The sequence below is a fragment of the Stylophora pistillata genome, chromosome 2 (genome assembly GCF_964205215.1).
Source record: "Stylophora pistillata chromosome 2, jaStyPist1.2, whole genome shotgun sequence".
Taxonomy (NCBI): Eukaryota; Metazoa; Cnidaria; class Anthozoa; order Scleractinia; family Pocilloporidae; genus Stylophora; species Stylophora pistillata.
The window spans coordinates 17339502-17351962 of record NC_142520.1 but is presented as its reverse complement, the minus strand read 5'-3'; the positions used below and the strand labels follow the sequence as shown (position 1 = coordinate 17351962).

Here is a 12461-nt window from a genome sequence, read left to right as displayed (position 1 = left end):
CTAAATCGAGTCATTACGGTTATCAAAAACAGTATTTAATTGAAGTTTAACTTAACAACTTTTTTACTACTTAGACACAAACAGGGCTGTTTATGAGATCAAGTTCTCTGATTGCCTAGCCTCTTACTTCGGAGAGAAAGGCAGGATCCACCACACAAGACTGACTAAACACTGATTGAATACTGAAAGAACTTGGAACAGTTAGTGCTAAGCCATCTACCCATAGGGTGGCATGTCTTCCTTCCATTTCAGCATCACCCTTGCGATTGAATCACTGATCTGAGGTTGGTATCCAAGATAGAAGTAGGAGACGTGAGCCATTTTCAAAGAAAACATGTCAGTTGGGTTCTCCATTAATATATCTTCCCACGTTTGACATGCTTGGGCAGTATTTCTGAAAGAAATGAGAATGGAAGTATACTGTCATTAACTACTCAAATTGCGGTCCTTAGGGGGCACCTCTATGAAGCCGGGAAAGGACGTACACATGAAAGCCTTGGCAAGAATCATACTCGCCCTCCCTCAATTCCCATCATACCATCTTACTTACTAGGGGTTGTTCAAGAAACTGCAGCAGAAGAGATAAAGCAAGGAGTGAAACTAAGAGATATGGTGAGTACGGCCTCTTTGTCCAACCAAATTGTATTCCTTGTCGCTCACACTCTTATGGCGTAGCGCAGATGATGAGGGGGGAGGGGAGAGGGATTATTTGAGAAATTTGCCACTAGCCACTCATTGCATGCAGCAGAAATTTCACAAATTGTTTTGTACACGACAATTTTATATTTACAGGGGTAGGTGTAATAGTGAGTAGGTAAAACGAAATAAGAAATTTTTTCCTTCAAAGATATTTTTAGTCGTCCAGAAGTGATAATGGCGGCCATGATAAAGACCACCCTTACTTTTTAAGCATACAAATGAGCAGCGAATTCTTGGTGTGAAAGATGTGCTTGCATGTTTTCTTAGTAGCAACCATGAAGTTATGCGATAAACTATTGCACCATACATACTGTAAACAGCTCGTCTGGGAAAGGGAACAATCTGTGTTTAAAAGCACTGCAATATCCAGTATCTCAGAGATCATGGGTTCAAAGCTCGTACAGGCCTGAAAAATGTTTCTAAGGCTTTATTTATTATGACTGCTTAATTAGTGCTCCGTTCTTCACCCGCAGTTCACGTATATGATTTCATTTTACAGTCATTAAAAATATGATTAGTCTGCACCCATTTTAATAGACACGTCTTAAAGGAACAGACAAATACTTGATAAAAGTCAAAATTTTGTCTCAGTGATTAACATGACATCTTGGTAACACTCACCCTACTGCCCATTCTTTGACTGCCTCGACATGCAGTCTCTCTCTTTTTGTGATGTTACTCCTGGCACCTAACCCTTCAAGGGACAGCATGCTGCCCTTCAACTCTTGATCTGTGTGGATTCCTTTTCCAGATGAGATCAGGTCTAAGCCACACGAGATCACATGACCCATTACTGAAACAAAAACTGGTGATGTCAATTAAATGGGGCACTACACAAAAATGATACCATAATACTCTTTAAGAATGAAGGTCTGGTTTGTGCCTTAAGTAAGCAAGATTTTCGAATACTTCTCTACCAATGAACCACAGAAACTCTCTCTAATAATTATGTTATAGCATTTCTGGGTTTACCTGCATGATAGTGACATAAGACATTCCTCAAGCATATTGTTAGCTGATTAGGATCATCAAAGTCAAAAGCACTCTCATGTATGTAGTCAAAATAATAAAGATCTTACTTTATAACTAAGCTCCACTGATCTCTAGAGGTCACCAGAAGTCATTTTTAAATCACCCAGTCACTATTATGGCAATAAATAATCTAAGCTGCTCAAATTTTTGAAAAGGAATAGTGACTTTAGCCAAGCAGTCAATTTTACTAATAGGAACTAAAAGGAGTGCAAAAACTTACTCCCTAAAATGGCAAGGGGAAGCTCCAAGAAAGAGTAGTTTGCATGTTAGGTATTAGTTTTCAATAACTCCACTCAATATATTTTTTTAAATGGTTTTGATAATAATTCACATTTCCTTTTTACAATCAATCTCCTCAACAAACATTTCAACTAAGTCTTATCTCTTTAATAAACGGTAGACTATTCTGTCCAGAATTGTCATTAGTCTATGACAATAAAAAGTTGCACAATAATTGTTATTCAAAATGTCCAATAGAAAAGTTCTCACCAAAGTTGGGATCTGCTGCTAACATCTTTGAGACAGAGCCCTTAATTCCATTGACACTGCTGTCATCATACCATCCTGTGTACTAAAACCAAAAAAAAAAAAAAAAGAAACAAATAAACTAGATATTAATTTTCTCACAAGGATCGATGCTAGTTTTCACTAGGTTAATTTTCAAATTTAATTGTCATATCTCTCAGGAAAAAGTTTCATGGAAGTTATGGTATAACCTCAATCATTTAAGTTATCTTTGGTGATCAACTCAGTTGATAAAACCAATTCATCTTGTGATAACCCCCATCAACAGAGCACCCGATAAACTATTTACAACCTCATCACTGCTATTCACTGATGGTTGTGAGAATTACTGTAAAATTCTGAAAATTAGTCCAGGGGCTAATACATTTTTCAAAGGACCTTATAAGGAGCTTATTTTTGGAAGGGGCTTATTTTGGGAAGGGGCTTCTATTTGGTGGGGCTTTATCATAGGAGGGAATTAGAGTTTAGCCCTGATATCCATATAAATTTTCAACCAAAGCCAACCTGTGTTAGGGTAGCATCAAACATTTTTGCTGCATCATTGCTACTTGTTGTCAGTGGTAATCCTTCACTTCTCCAGGCCTACAAAAACAGAGAACAAACAATCTATTATTATCTTCATGCTTACAATTTCCAACTCAAACCTTCTTAATTCCAAGTTTCAAAATCCTAGCCACACCACTCACTCTAGGCTATTAGTGGTGTAGTTCAGCTGTCAATGAATACTTGATGCTGTGTCTACTTGTCTAGGTGACCTATATTTTCATTCTTGGCGACCATTTCATGATTTTAAGTGGTAAGGAAACCCACACCTCCTCCCAGAAATTATTTTAAAAAGTGATGCATAAAAATGGAACACTTTTCAAGTGAGTTTTGAGTTTTAATCCACCATATCACTTTGAGTTTGCTTAGCCCCCCTCTATGATAAGTCCCAGAGACTTCCTCCATGTTCTCCACTAACCAGACTTAAAAAAACCGAAAAAAATTTGCAACTCAGCCAATCCCAGTTTCATGTCCTCAAGGCAACTGGCTTGTTTTTACTTTGAGCTCTTATTGACCCCCGGCCAATAGTTGGTTGCCATTTAACAAATGGTTAACACCACCACCACCATACACCCTTGTTATGGATGCACACAGGAGGTTGCTAAGCATGAAAGAGGCATAAGAGTCACATGAGGCAATAGCTGAGAGAGACTCTGGGTCTTGGAGTGCTAAGCAAACCTCCAATATCCAAACCCCCAAATGGTGTTTACCATTTGTTTTATAACATAACATTAATACATTTCAGCAGTCCCCTTTTTGTCAGTTAGCAAATCTCATATAACCACAAAGATAACATGTGTGTGGGGAAAACTAGTCTTTGCATTTGCTCATGTCAGCAGCATACACCCACAGGCAGCACTAAGTTGATCAATCAGAGCACACACTTTACTGTGGTTAAGTTTAACTAATAATAGTCTTTGAACAGTGGTGAGGCTAAGGGTGACCTGGTTATGATACAGACCTTGCTGCTTTTCAAATGCAAATAACTTTGTTATCATGCTAACCACATTCTGATCTCTATCACGACAGGGTCACCTTCAGCTTCACTTCAAATCAAAGGCTTGGTAGCTGAGTACACAACTGTAAAATGGTCTGACTATTTTAACTGTCGTGAATGTTCTGATTGTCAGTTATCATTATTTTGATTTTGTTGTTTAGACACTCCATCAAGATGCTAACTAATAAAAATTATGAATACTGCAATTGAACCTCACAAACCAATGTACCAGCTAGTTCAAAATGAATTAGTAGTCAATCATTTAACTGAGTGGGTTAATTAATATAAAGCAGTGTGGCCTCAGTCTTTATCCAAAAATAAATAAATAAATAAAATAACATAAACAAGGTGCTTTTAAAATGATAACATAAAGCACTGGTCTAACAAATAGTCCAAAAAGGGTACATGCCTGGAAATGCAAACCTAATAATAGTATTCCATGTTTGTTTAAAATATGGAGGGGGATTCTAAAAACTATATCAGAGGACAAATTTTCCCAAATTGCTCACACGCAGAAAATCAAGCAATTTAATATCAGTGGTTACATGGTATGCCCAAATTATGACATTTCTTCGACTAAATTCACCGCCAAAATTTTTAGGATCCCTTGACCTCTTTTAAAGACAACCGACCACCTAATTAAGTCTCTCAAGGAGTTTGAAAGAAGCATTCGGCAATTAGAATGGACATCATAATATGCACATTGTAAAATAAATTATAGAGAAACTGTGAGAGGTAAGATGAAAAATATGTATCGAAGGGTAGAATTTGAACACCACTTTTGGCCAAGCAGGCGCGTGCCGCTTTAAAAACAAAAACAAAAAATATTCGCTGCGAGTCCCCAGTGGAGGTCACGCTGAACCGGGAGTAATAACGCATTTGGTTCAGGTCTATTCAGCCTTTCGTCAGTTTGTTCCTCCCAAAATCTTGAAACTAATGATAAACGAGTTAGGACACACTTATATAAGTTACGTACATCAAATGGCGACTGAAATGTTATTTAGTGGAGAAGAGATCGAAAGAAACTATAGGACCGAGTACCATGACTGTGCATACCGTAGACTCATGTCAACAAAATTTCTTGCCTAACGATAAAACCCAACAGGGCAAGAGTACCATATAACCCCATACATTAATTATGCATTCAGTCTTTGTTCAATTAAAACAATAGCGATAACAATAGAACTCCGCAGAGACTAGTAGTCTTTGTTTTCAAAATTTGGATTTTTTTCCTAAGTCTTTTTTGAAACAGGGTAAATTTGGCGCGTTTTGGCTTTGCAAAACGGAAAACTCAAGTAATTTTGTAGAGGTTTTTAAATTTGAAATATAACTGAATGTTCAGTTTCGCTTTGAAAGCGTAAAATTGGCCGGAAAATAACGTTAAGTCTACGGTCAGGCTTTGAAGTTTGTCAATGCAAAGTTTAAATAAATGTTGTGTCTTACCTGTTCTTGTGGTTTTGGTTGATTCTTTCATTATCCTTTCGTGTCCTAGTGATGAAAATTGTTCGTGAAGGCCGGTGCATACAGCGATGCAAAGAAACCTTTGTATCCAGTCTTTCTGGACTTCACAAAGTTGAGCGATATGTTCGATAATGTTTCCAAAAGGATCGTTTCCGTAGTGCTGACGCCACATATATTCTTGCAGGTAGCCATCGAAAAGTCCTTTGGATGTTCCTGTTTGGGGCAAACCTCGCTTGATTCCCCACCATGTATTTTCGATACCCTGTGTGTGCGCACCGGTGAATTCCGGCGCATTGAAGCCATTCCATCGCAACGCTTTTTTGAACATCGCCACTCGTACCCGTCTCGCGATGAAGCACGTCGCGTCCAGCTAAGTTCATTGCTGCACCCAGCTCGAGGACATTTTACCGACGTCACAAGCAGTTTGTGATCCTTACACCACTGTATGCACCGGTCGTGATCCGATAATATTCGAGAAAGTCTCCCCATCTCCGAGTTGTTGTTGTTCTTCTTCCTTCTGTCTTCTTCTTTCGTTGATGTTATTAGAAAGAGGTATGAATAAATTTTGTTTTCTATGTGGTATTTGGCCAATCGTAGAGAAGAAGAAATGCATTCTTTAATGCAAAGGGGACCTTTGGTGCATTATATCAATGCACATATATTGTTATGAAAATTTTTTTTACTGAAAGGTAAAAGAAAATGTAGCTTTTGGAGAGGAACTCCTAACTGGTTTGCGTAGCATAGTGGTAAGGCTATGGTTTGATAATTGTCTGATAATAACGCATTGTCGGAGGAGCGATGGTTCAAGGCTCAGCAGAACTGCCAAGAAGGTAAAAAGGAAAGGAAAGAAAAAAACAAAACCGAGAAGAAGTTAGGAACGAAGGGGAGAAGGGAGAAGAACGTGAGAAAGGAATGGAGACGAAAAAACCGCTTTCAATCAATTTCTCTTTTATTGAAGCAGTAAGTACTTATTACTAATGTATATATGCTAAACCCGTGGGAATAAGTCATTGTCTTACAAACAATGGGGTGCATACATAATTAATGAAATTGAATGCATAATTAATGTAGGGGTTATATGGTACTCTTTCCCCCAACAGTTTTCACTTACGTCAAGATCCCTCCAGTTACTGTGCAAATAAGACATTCCGAGAGAAAAAATTGCAGTTTTAGTATGCTGTGTTTCTTTACTTGTTACACTTCGTGACACTCGACAAGACCTAAACATTGCGGCCGCACTGTAATGAAGTCAGCGGTGCATAGCAGGAAACAAAATCAGAACCCAGAAATCAGGTGTCGGAAAGGGTGAAGTAAGAACAACGGAATATGCTCTCAGCGTTGCCTTTTATTTAGCTAGCAGAACAGACGTAGTTTTGGCTGGCGAGTGCTCAGCGTTTTCTGGGCAAAAATTGTAGCTGCCACCTTTGATTTTCACCGCAACGGAAGGCTAGGCAGAGAAACAAATTGACACAAAAGAGGGCGAGCGAGCGAGCGGCCGTCAAAAAAGAGAGGGGAGGTAGTGGGGCAATGGATATTTTTCGCCTTTCCCTGCCCCTTTTCCCACCGTTGACTCTTACTCTAAATCAAACATGGCAAGTTTAATAAACGATTGCACGCTTCATTCACCCTTGTGAGACGCCTGCACTAAGCCTGTCTTTTTTTTTTTTTTAAATTTTTTTTTATCTTAATATTTCCCGAGAATTTCTCACCTCTTTCAATATGTATATATCTTTGTTATTATTTTATTTCTTTTTATTTTGTCAACTATGAACCTCTATTTCTCGGGAAAGGTTTCCTGTTGCATACTCTGTTCCCTCAAAATTATGACAAATGACGTTTGTTTTGGAGGTCAGGCGGTTCCCGGTGAAATAGTGCACCTCAAGGTGCGGTAACGGCCGAAAAAAAACTTATTTCGCCAGCAATTCGATTACCACATAATTCTAAAACAAGGGATGTTTTTCAAAGGCTCTAAAGTGTTTTTTCTAGGATTCCCCAAAAACGAATTGTTTACGAATATTCTAATTCAAGTAAAATTCCATCCATTAAAACATAGCTAAACTTTGGCGACTCAAATCGGCCATTGTTACATGACTCCAGAAACTGAGACAGTAACCATTGTCAAAAACAAGGTTTTTCTTTCAGAAACTGCGATAAAATTTTTGGACTACTTAAACTACGAATTTTTAGAGGGATTTATATAAGCGTATTTGAGCTCAAGAAGCGCATTACGTGACCAACGTGACTTGCACGTCACATTAAGAAAAACATTACCAAAACACTCGAATTCCCTCTTATATCATACAAAAGCTTCGAAACGGTTCTCTTTCAAATAGCCTATTTCCGAATTACCCTTGGCCTCATTTTCAAAACGAGTCTTGGTGCTCATCCTTTCATATGATAAGAAGTTTTCATTCAGATGCAAATTAAAACTCATTTCCACGAAAATGGTTCAGCACCAGGCCTCGTTTTGAAAAAGAGGCCAAGGGTAATTCGGAAATGGGCTATTCAACTTACATATATTTTTTTCCTGAGGCTAAAAAGTCAAGGGAATCTGGCCATCTTCGATAGTCTAGTATATGCAAATTGCTGGTTTATGTTGTGACAACGGCCATATTCGCAAGTAATATCAACGCAGCAGTAACAAAAAAACTTTGTTAAAATCATAAGGAATTTTCCAGGCTATAATTATACAAAATTTTACCTTTAGAAGTGGTTTCAGCAAGAGTAGGATATAACCCCATACAATAATTATGCATTCAGTCTTTGTTCAATGAAAACAATAGCGATAACAATAGAACTCCGCAGAGACTAGTATTTTTTGTTTTTACAGTGATGACTCTGATTTGCACCAAAAATCAGAGTCAATGTGCCAGTTTTTCGATAAACGTGGTTACCCTGTTTCTGTCGTTAATTCAAGCGGGTTACCACCGCGCCCAACTTATTGGTCCACATTCAGCACTACAAACGTCGCATAAGGAAGATTCATTTCTATTCTGGAAATTCCATACGAAAACGAAAAAGAAAAAAAAGAAAAGATTTAAATCCGTTTCTTAAGAGCTACAAAAAGGGAAAATGGAGAGTATTAAGAGCATTGGAATGCCGTTTCCTTCCCGGCGGGGAAAAAATGACAAACGATAACAGAAGTCCAATTTCGTTATTTTACAGCGAAAAGAAAAGCGAAAATTTAAAATGAAATTTGATTTTCATTTTCCTACACAATTGATAATCGGTTGGCACTAAGGTGCACAGATTCTTTGACTCGGTGACACTTTTGCTGACTGCCACGAGTATTACTCGAAACTCAATCGAAGAAAAGTGGAAATATATTTTAATTTGCATACGTCTGAGTGAGTAACAAGTTTGTATAATCTGCCCTCTTACAATAGTGGTCTCACGCTTCGCATATCCGCGACTGTGTAGCGACGATCTCGGCAGGGAAAAAAATCAAGAAAGAAAATGGAAGCCAAATTTCGTTATTTTACAGCACAAAGAAAAGCGAAAAGCGAAAATAAAATTTCATTTTCATTTTCCTACACAACTGATGATCGGTTGGCACTAAGGCACACAAATTCTTTGACTCGGTCACACATGTGCTGACTGCGACGAGTATTACTCCGAAACTCCCTCGAAGAAAAGTCGAATTATATTTCATTTTTTATACATCTGACTGCGACGAGTATTACTCGAAACTCCTTCGAAGAAAAGTCGAAATATATTCAATTTGCATGCATTTAAGTGAGTGACAAATTTGCATATTCTAGCCCCTGACAATAGCCGTCCACGCTTCGCATATCCGGGACTTTAGCGACGATCTTCTTCTTGAAACGCTGAGAGATCTTACGGAAAGTATTGTTCATTTCCAAAGACGATTATTCTTTAAAGGTTTACCACTGTTTAGATTTAAATATCAAGGAAAATCAAATTGTAAGTTAATTCAAATTTTTGTATTTGTGTCTTCACGTTTTTTTTTTTTTGTTTTTTTGTTTTTTTTTTCTGCAATGGCGTGTATTAATCTTCTCTTTCTTCCACCGAAATAAACTGAAGTCAAATAGCACGCCTCTTCTATCTAGACACAAGGGAATTAGTCGTGACTTTCACTCATCGAATTTCTTCGGTTTCAATTATGAGATTTATGGTAGAAATGTCCAAATTCAAGGGATTTGCAAAGAAAATGAGAAAGCGAAAGCGATTTTATAGAAATATCAAAGCCTCGCTCAACGTTTTACAAATTAGCGGATTGTTTTTGAGACTTCAAATTTTAAATGTATGAGAGTCGCATTGATAAATGTTATTGTTAACTGAAAAATATCTGTCGTTTTAACTTCTGAGTTACTTGTTGAGAAGGATTAATAATTTACAAATGGTTTTCAGGCCACATGTCAATCTTTTTAAAAAAAAATTTAATATATACATCCAAAATTTATTTCAAAATCAATTTTTGGGCAAAAACCTAACTTCAAGTTCAGAGAGAGAAGAGAAAATTGTTAATATTTATCGCCAAAAGGTCATGACCGAAGTTTTTGCTTCAAAATACTGTCCGGCCAGCCAAACAAGGTGTATTAATGAAAAACTGCAAAGAAGATAGAGATGTTCTGCGAAGCGTCTTAACGCGAAAAGGATACCGCACGCTGAGAGCGGACCGGATGAGAAAATATTGCCTTCTCTCGCAACTGATCAATCCGATTCTGTCGCAGGATTTGTAGAATACCAGCTATTCAAGATTAGTACATTGTTTTCTCCCCACAAATCGCTTATGAACTAATCGAGGCGAGGAGATCTAAGGACAGTTTACAAGTGCAGGATTTATCTATAGGTGAACTAACAATGAAAACACTTTGCAGTAAATAGAATACGCATAAAACAGAGTAAGTATATTAAGATTACGAAAAGAGGGTAACCTAAAGTATAATATAACTTAATAAGACGGGAGACTTCTGGTTCGTGACCATCTGGTCACGAACTTTGGAAAAAAATGTGTTTTCTTTAGTTTCAGAAGACCTCCAGTTTCTTGTGAGGATATTCGAACCTGGTGGATTCTCAATTGAGAAACTAGAATCCAACGAAAACTAGCGGAGACTCATTTCATCTGGCCCTCTCATAAAGCGTATTCAATTCTCCCAAAACAACGCAAACCGCACGACGTACTTCTTGAAGCAAGCTTGTCGCTGCTCTCGAGTTGCTGTTCCTCAGTATAACAGAGATAAGGAATTAGAAGAAATGGCAACGGGGGGAGAAATAGATAAAAAAGGACAAGACGAGGGACTGAAATTAGACGAACAAGAGAGGAAATTTAAAAAGTTTTTGGAGTATTTGAAATCAACAAAGAGAGATTTAAGTGACGATGGTGTACCACGTAAAACACCAAGCCAAGATTGGGGAGTTATAAAAGCCGTGGATGTGAGTAACAAACTACGATATTACCTAACTCGTTTATGAAGTTGTTGATAATTCCTTGTTACCACGGTTAAATGTATTTTAATTTGCCGAATGGAAATTAGGACTCCACTATTCTGATTATGTTTGATTTGCTAAATTGTAGTTTCGAACAAACCGGTCCGCAAGAATTGATGTCGTTAAGTCCTCTTTCCGACAACCGGATAATCCTGCTGTAGGGAACATGCCCAATACACATTCATCTAACGGCAAGGATAAAAGTACTAGCGCCATTGAAGGAACAAAGCTACACAGTAAGCTAAATAAATACATAACAAAGAGGCTTGGGAAGAGTGCTGATCTCGATTTAGAGCCCAATGAAGAGGAATTAGAAGAATTTATAAACAATTCAGAGCACTTGTTTAAATTCAGAATCATAGCCTCTGAACTAGAGATTAGCGGGTATGCAGGGCACAAACAATTGGACAAGATACACCACTGGAATGGCATTATCGATGCTATTGGTGTCGGGGAGGATGGTAGACTCATAGTTGTCGACTGGATACGGTGTAATGACTTGCGTAACTTTTGGAAATCAGCAACTGAATTCTCAACGTCAAGTTATAACACACTATTGGGTATGGCTAATCTATGTACTTTACATAACAGAAGGTTACAGGACATAGCTACTCTCATGTACAAGGTCAAGAATAATATATGTCCTAAGTATATTGCTGACCTATTTCGGAGGTCTGATACGAAATATGCCCTACGTAGCAAAGAATTTGTTATTCCTAGATTTAATACAGCAACATATGGTAAGCACTCTATCAGATATACTGGACCTAAGTTATGGAATATTGTACCGAAGAACATTAGAGATCTGCCAACATTATCATCTTTCAAGATAAATATCCGTAAGATTGATCTAAATACTTTACTGACCGAAAATTACTGTACCAACTGTATTTTATGCAGTACTTAATGTGAAAAAGTTTTTTAATGTACATTTTGTCTTGTACATATTGTAAATATTTTAGCATGTTAACCAATCTTAGTATTTTTAGCTCAATTAGCTTTAATTAACTTTAATTAATTTATGGATTTAGTCATTTTTAATTTATTTTGTAGTGTCCCCATTTAGTGGTTATGTACTGCTATTTTAGTCTGACACTTGAATAAAGGTATTCATTCATTCATTCAAAGAAACTTCATTAAACGTTGATTTATCAGGCGAAACTCACAGCTCACTTGGAATATTTTTTCGAAAGTAATTTTCCGGAGGTAGGCATTATTATTGTGCCTATTTCTTCCAAAGGCAATAAAGAGAGCGATCCACGTTTATGCAGGGATTTTGCAAAGCTTCGAAATGCTGGATTTTTTTTCGAAATAAAAAAATACGACTGGACGGCGCAGAAACCCAGTGGAAAAGGTAACAGCCGTAGCAGACAGACGGCAAATAAGGTGAGGTCGAAAACTTGTTGGAATGTCAATCCATACACGTCTGAAAGGGCAGCAGCTGCGTTGTGCTTTTGTGTAGCGATGTTTCTAAACATTTTACTCAACTCATGTGATTAATTTACTTCTGAGAACCTTTTGTATTGGGTAGACTGAATTTGCTACATTTTATAAGCAGTACTGTTTGTCAGAATTTTGTGGAATTTTCAAGATAGGGCTTAAACATCTGAAAGGCATTGAGTTATATTCTTATGCATAAATTATGCGCCTCCTTTTGAATGTATACAACTTATGAATATTATTATTATAATTTGATATCCGGAGAAGGTTCCGTGTTTTTGCATGCTGAGTATCTTCGATCTGTAACTCACTT

General features: G+C 37.4%; 2 protein-coding genes across 3 annotated transcripts; one reads left to right on the top strand and one right to left on the bottom strand.

The window, feature by feature from the left end:
* Nucleotides 1-216: 216 nt before the first annotated feature.
* On the bottom strand, nt 217-3204 carry LOC111346077 (tetratricopeptide repeat protein 38). The gene is made up of 5 exons (XM_088749307.1): nt 3154-3204; nt 2761-2838; nt 2221-2302; nt 1321-1492; nt 217-394 (listed from the first exon to the last, which is right to left on the bottom strand). The coding sequence occupies exons 1-5, from the start codon at nt 3202-3204 to the stop codon at nt 217-219; spliced, it is 561 nt and encodes a 186-aa protein (XP_088605433.1).
* Nucleotides 3205-8779: 5575 nt separating this feature from the next.
* LOC148737462 (uncharacterized) lies at nt 8780-11630 on the top strand. Of its 2 annotated transcripts, XM_088747144.1 has the most exons (3): nt 8780-9181; nt 10245-10654; nt 10797-11630. In XM_088747144.1, the coding sequence occupies exons 2-3, from the start codon at nt 10475-10477 to the stop codon at nt 11613-11615; spliced, it is 999 nt and encodes a 332-aa protein (XP_088603270.1). In that variant the 5' UTR covers nt 8780-9181; nt 10245-10474; the 3' UTR covers nt 11616-11630. The 2 variants fall into 2 exon arrangements, with proteins under 2 accessions (XP_088603270.1, XP_088603271.1); XM_088747145.1 differs by lacking the exon at nt 8780-9181 and having other exon boundaries at nt 9982-10654.
* The last annotated feature ends 831 nt before the right edge of the window (nt 11631-12461 follow it).

What these genes read in the sequence shown, in the direction of transcription:
- LOC111346077 (XM_088749307.1), bottom strand. Translation starts at nt 3,204, where the DNA reads ATGGAGGAAGTCTCTGGGACTTATCATAGAGGGGGGCTAAGCAAACTC. An exon ending in GGGGGCTAAGCAAACTCAAA is followed by an intron (nt 2,839 to 3,153) that starts GTGATATGGTGG and finishes CTGTTTTTGTAG; the next exon opens with GCCTGGAGAAGTGAAGGATT. An exon ending in AGCAGCAGATCCCAACTTTG is followed by an intron (nt 1,493 to 2,220) that starts GTGAGAACTTTT and finishes TTTTTGTTTCAG; the next exon opens with TAATGGGTCATGTGATCTCG.
- LOC148737462 (XM_088747144.1), top strand. Translation starts at nt 10,475, where the DNA reads ATGGCAACGGGGGGAGAAATAGATAAAAAAGGACAAGACGAGGGACTG. An exon ending in GAGTTATAAAAGCCGTGGAT is followed by an intron (nt 10,655 to 10,796) that starts GTGAGTAACAAA and finishes GCTAAATTGTAG; the next exon opens with TTTCGAACAAACCGGTCCGC.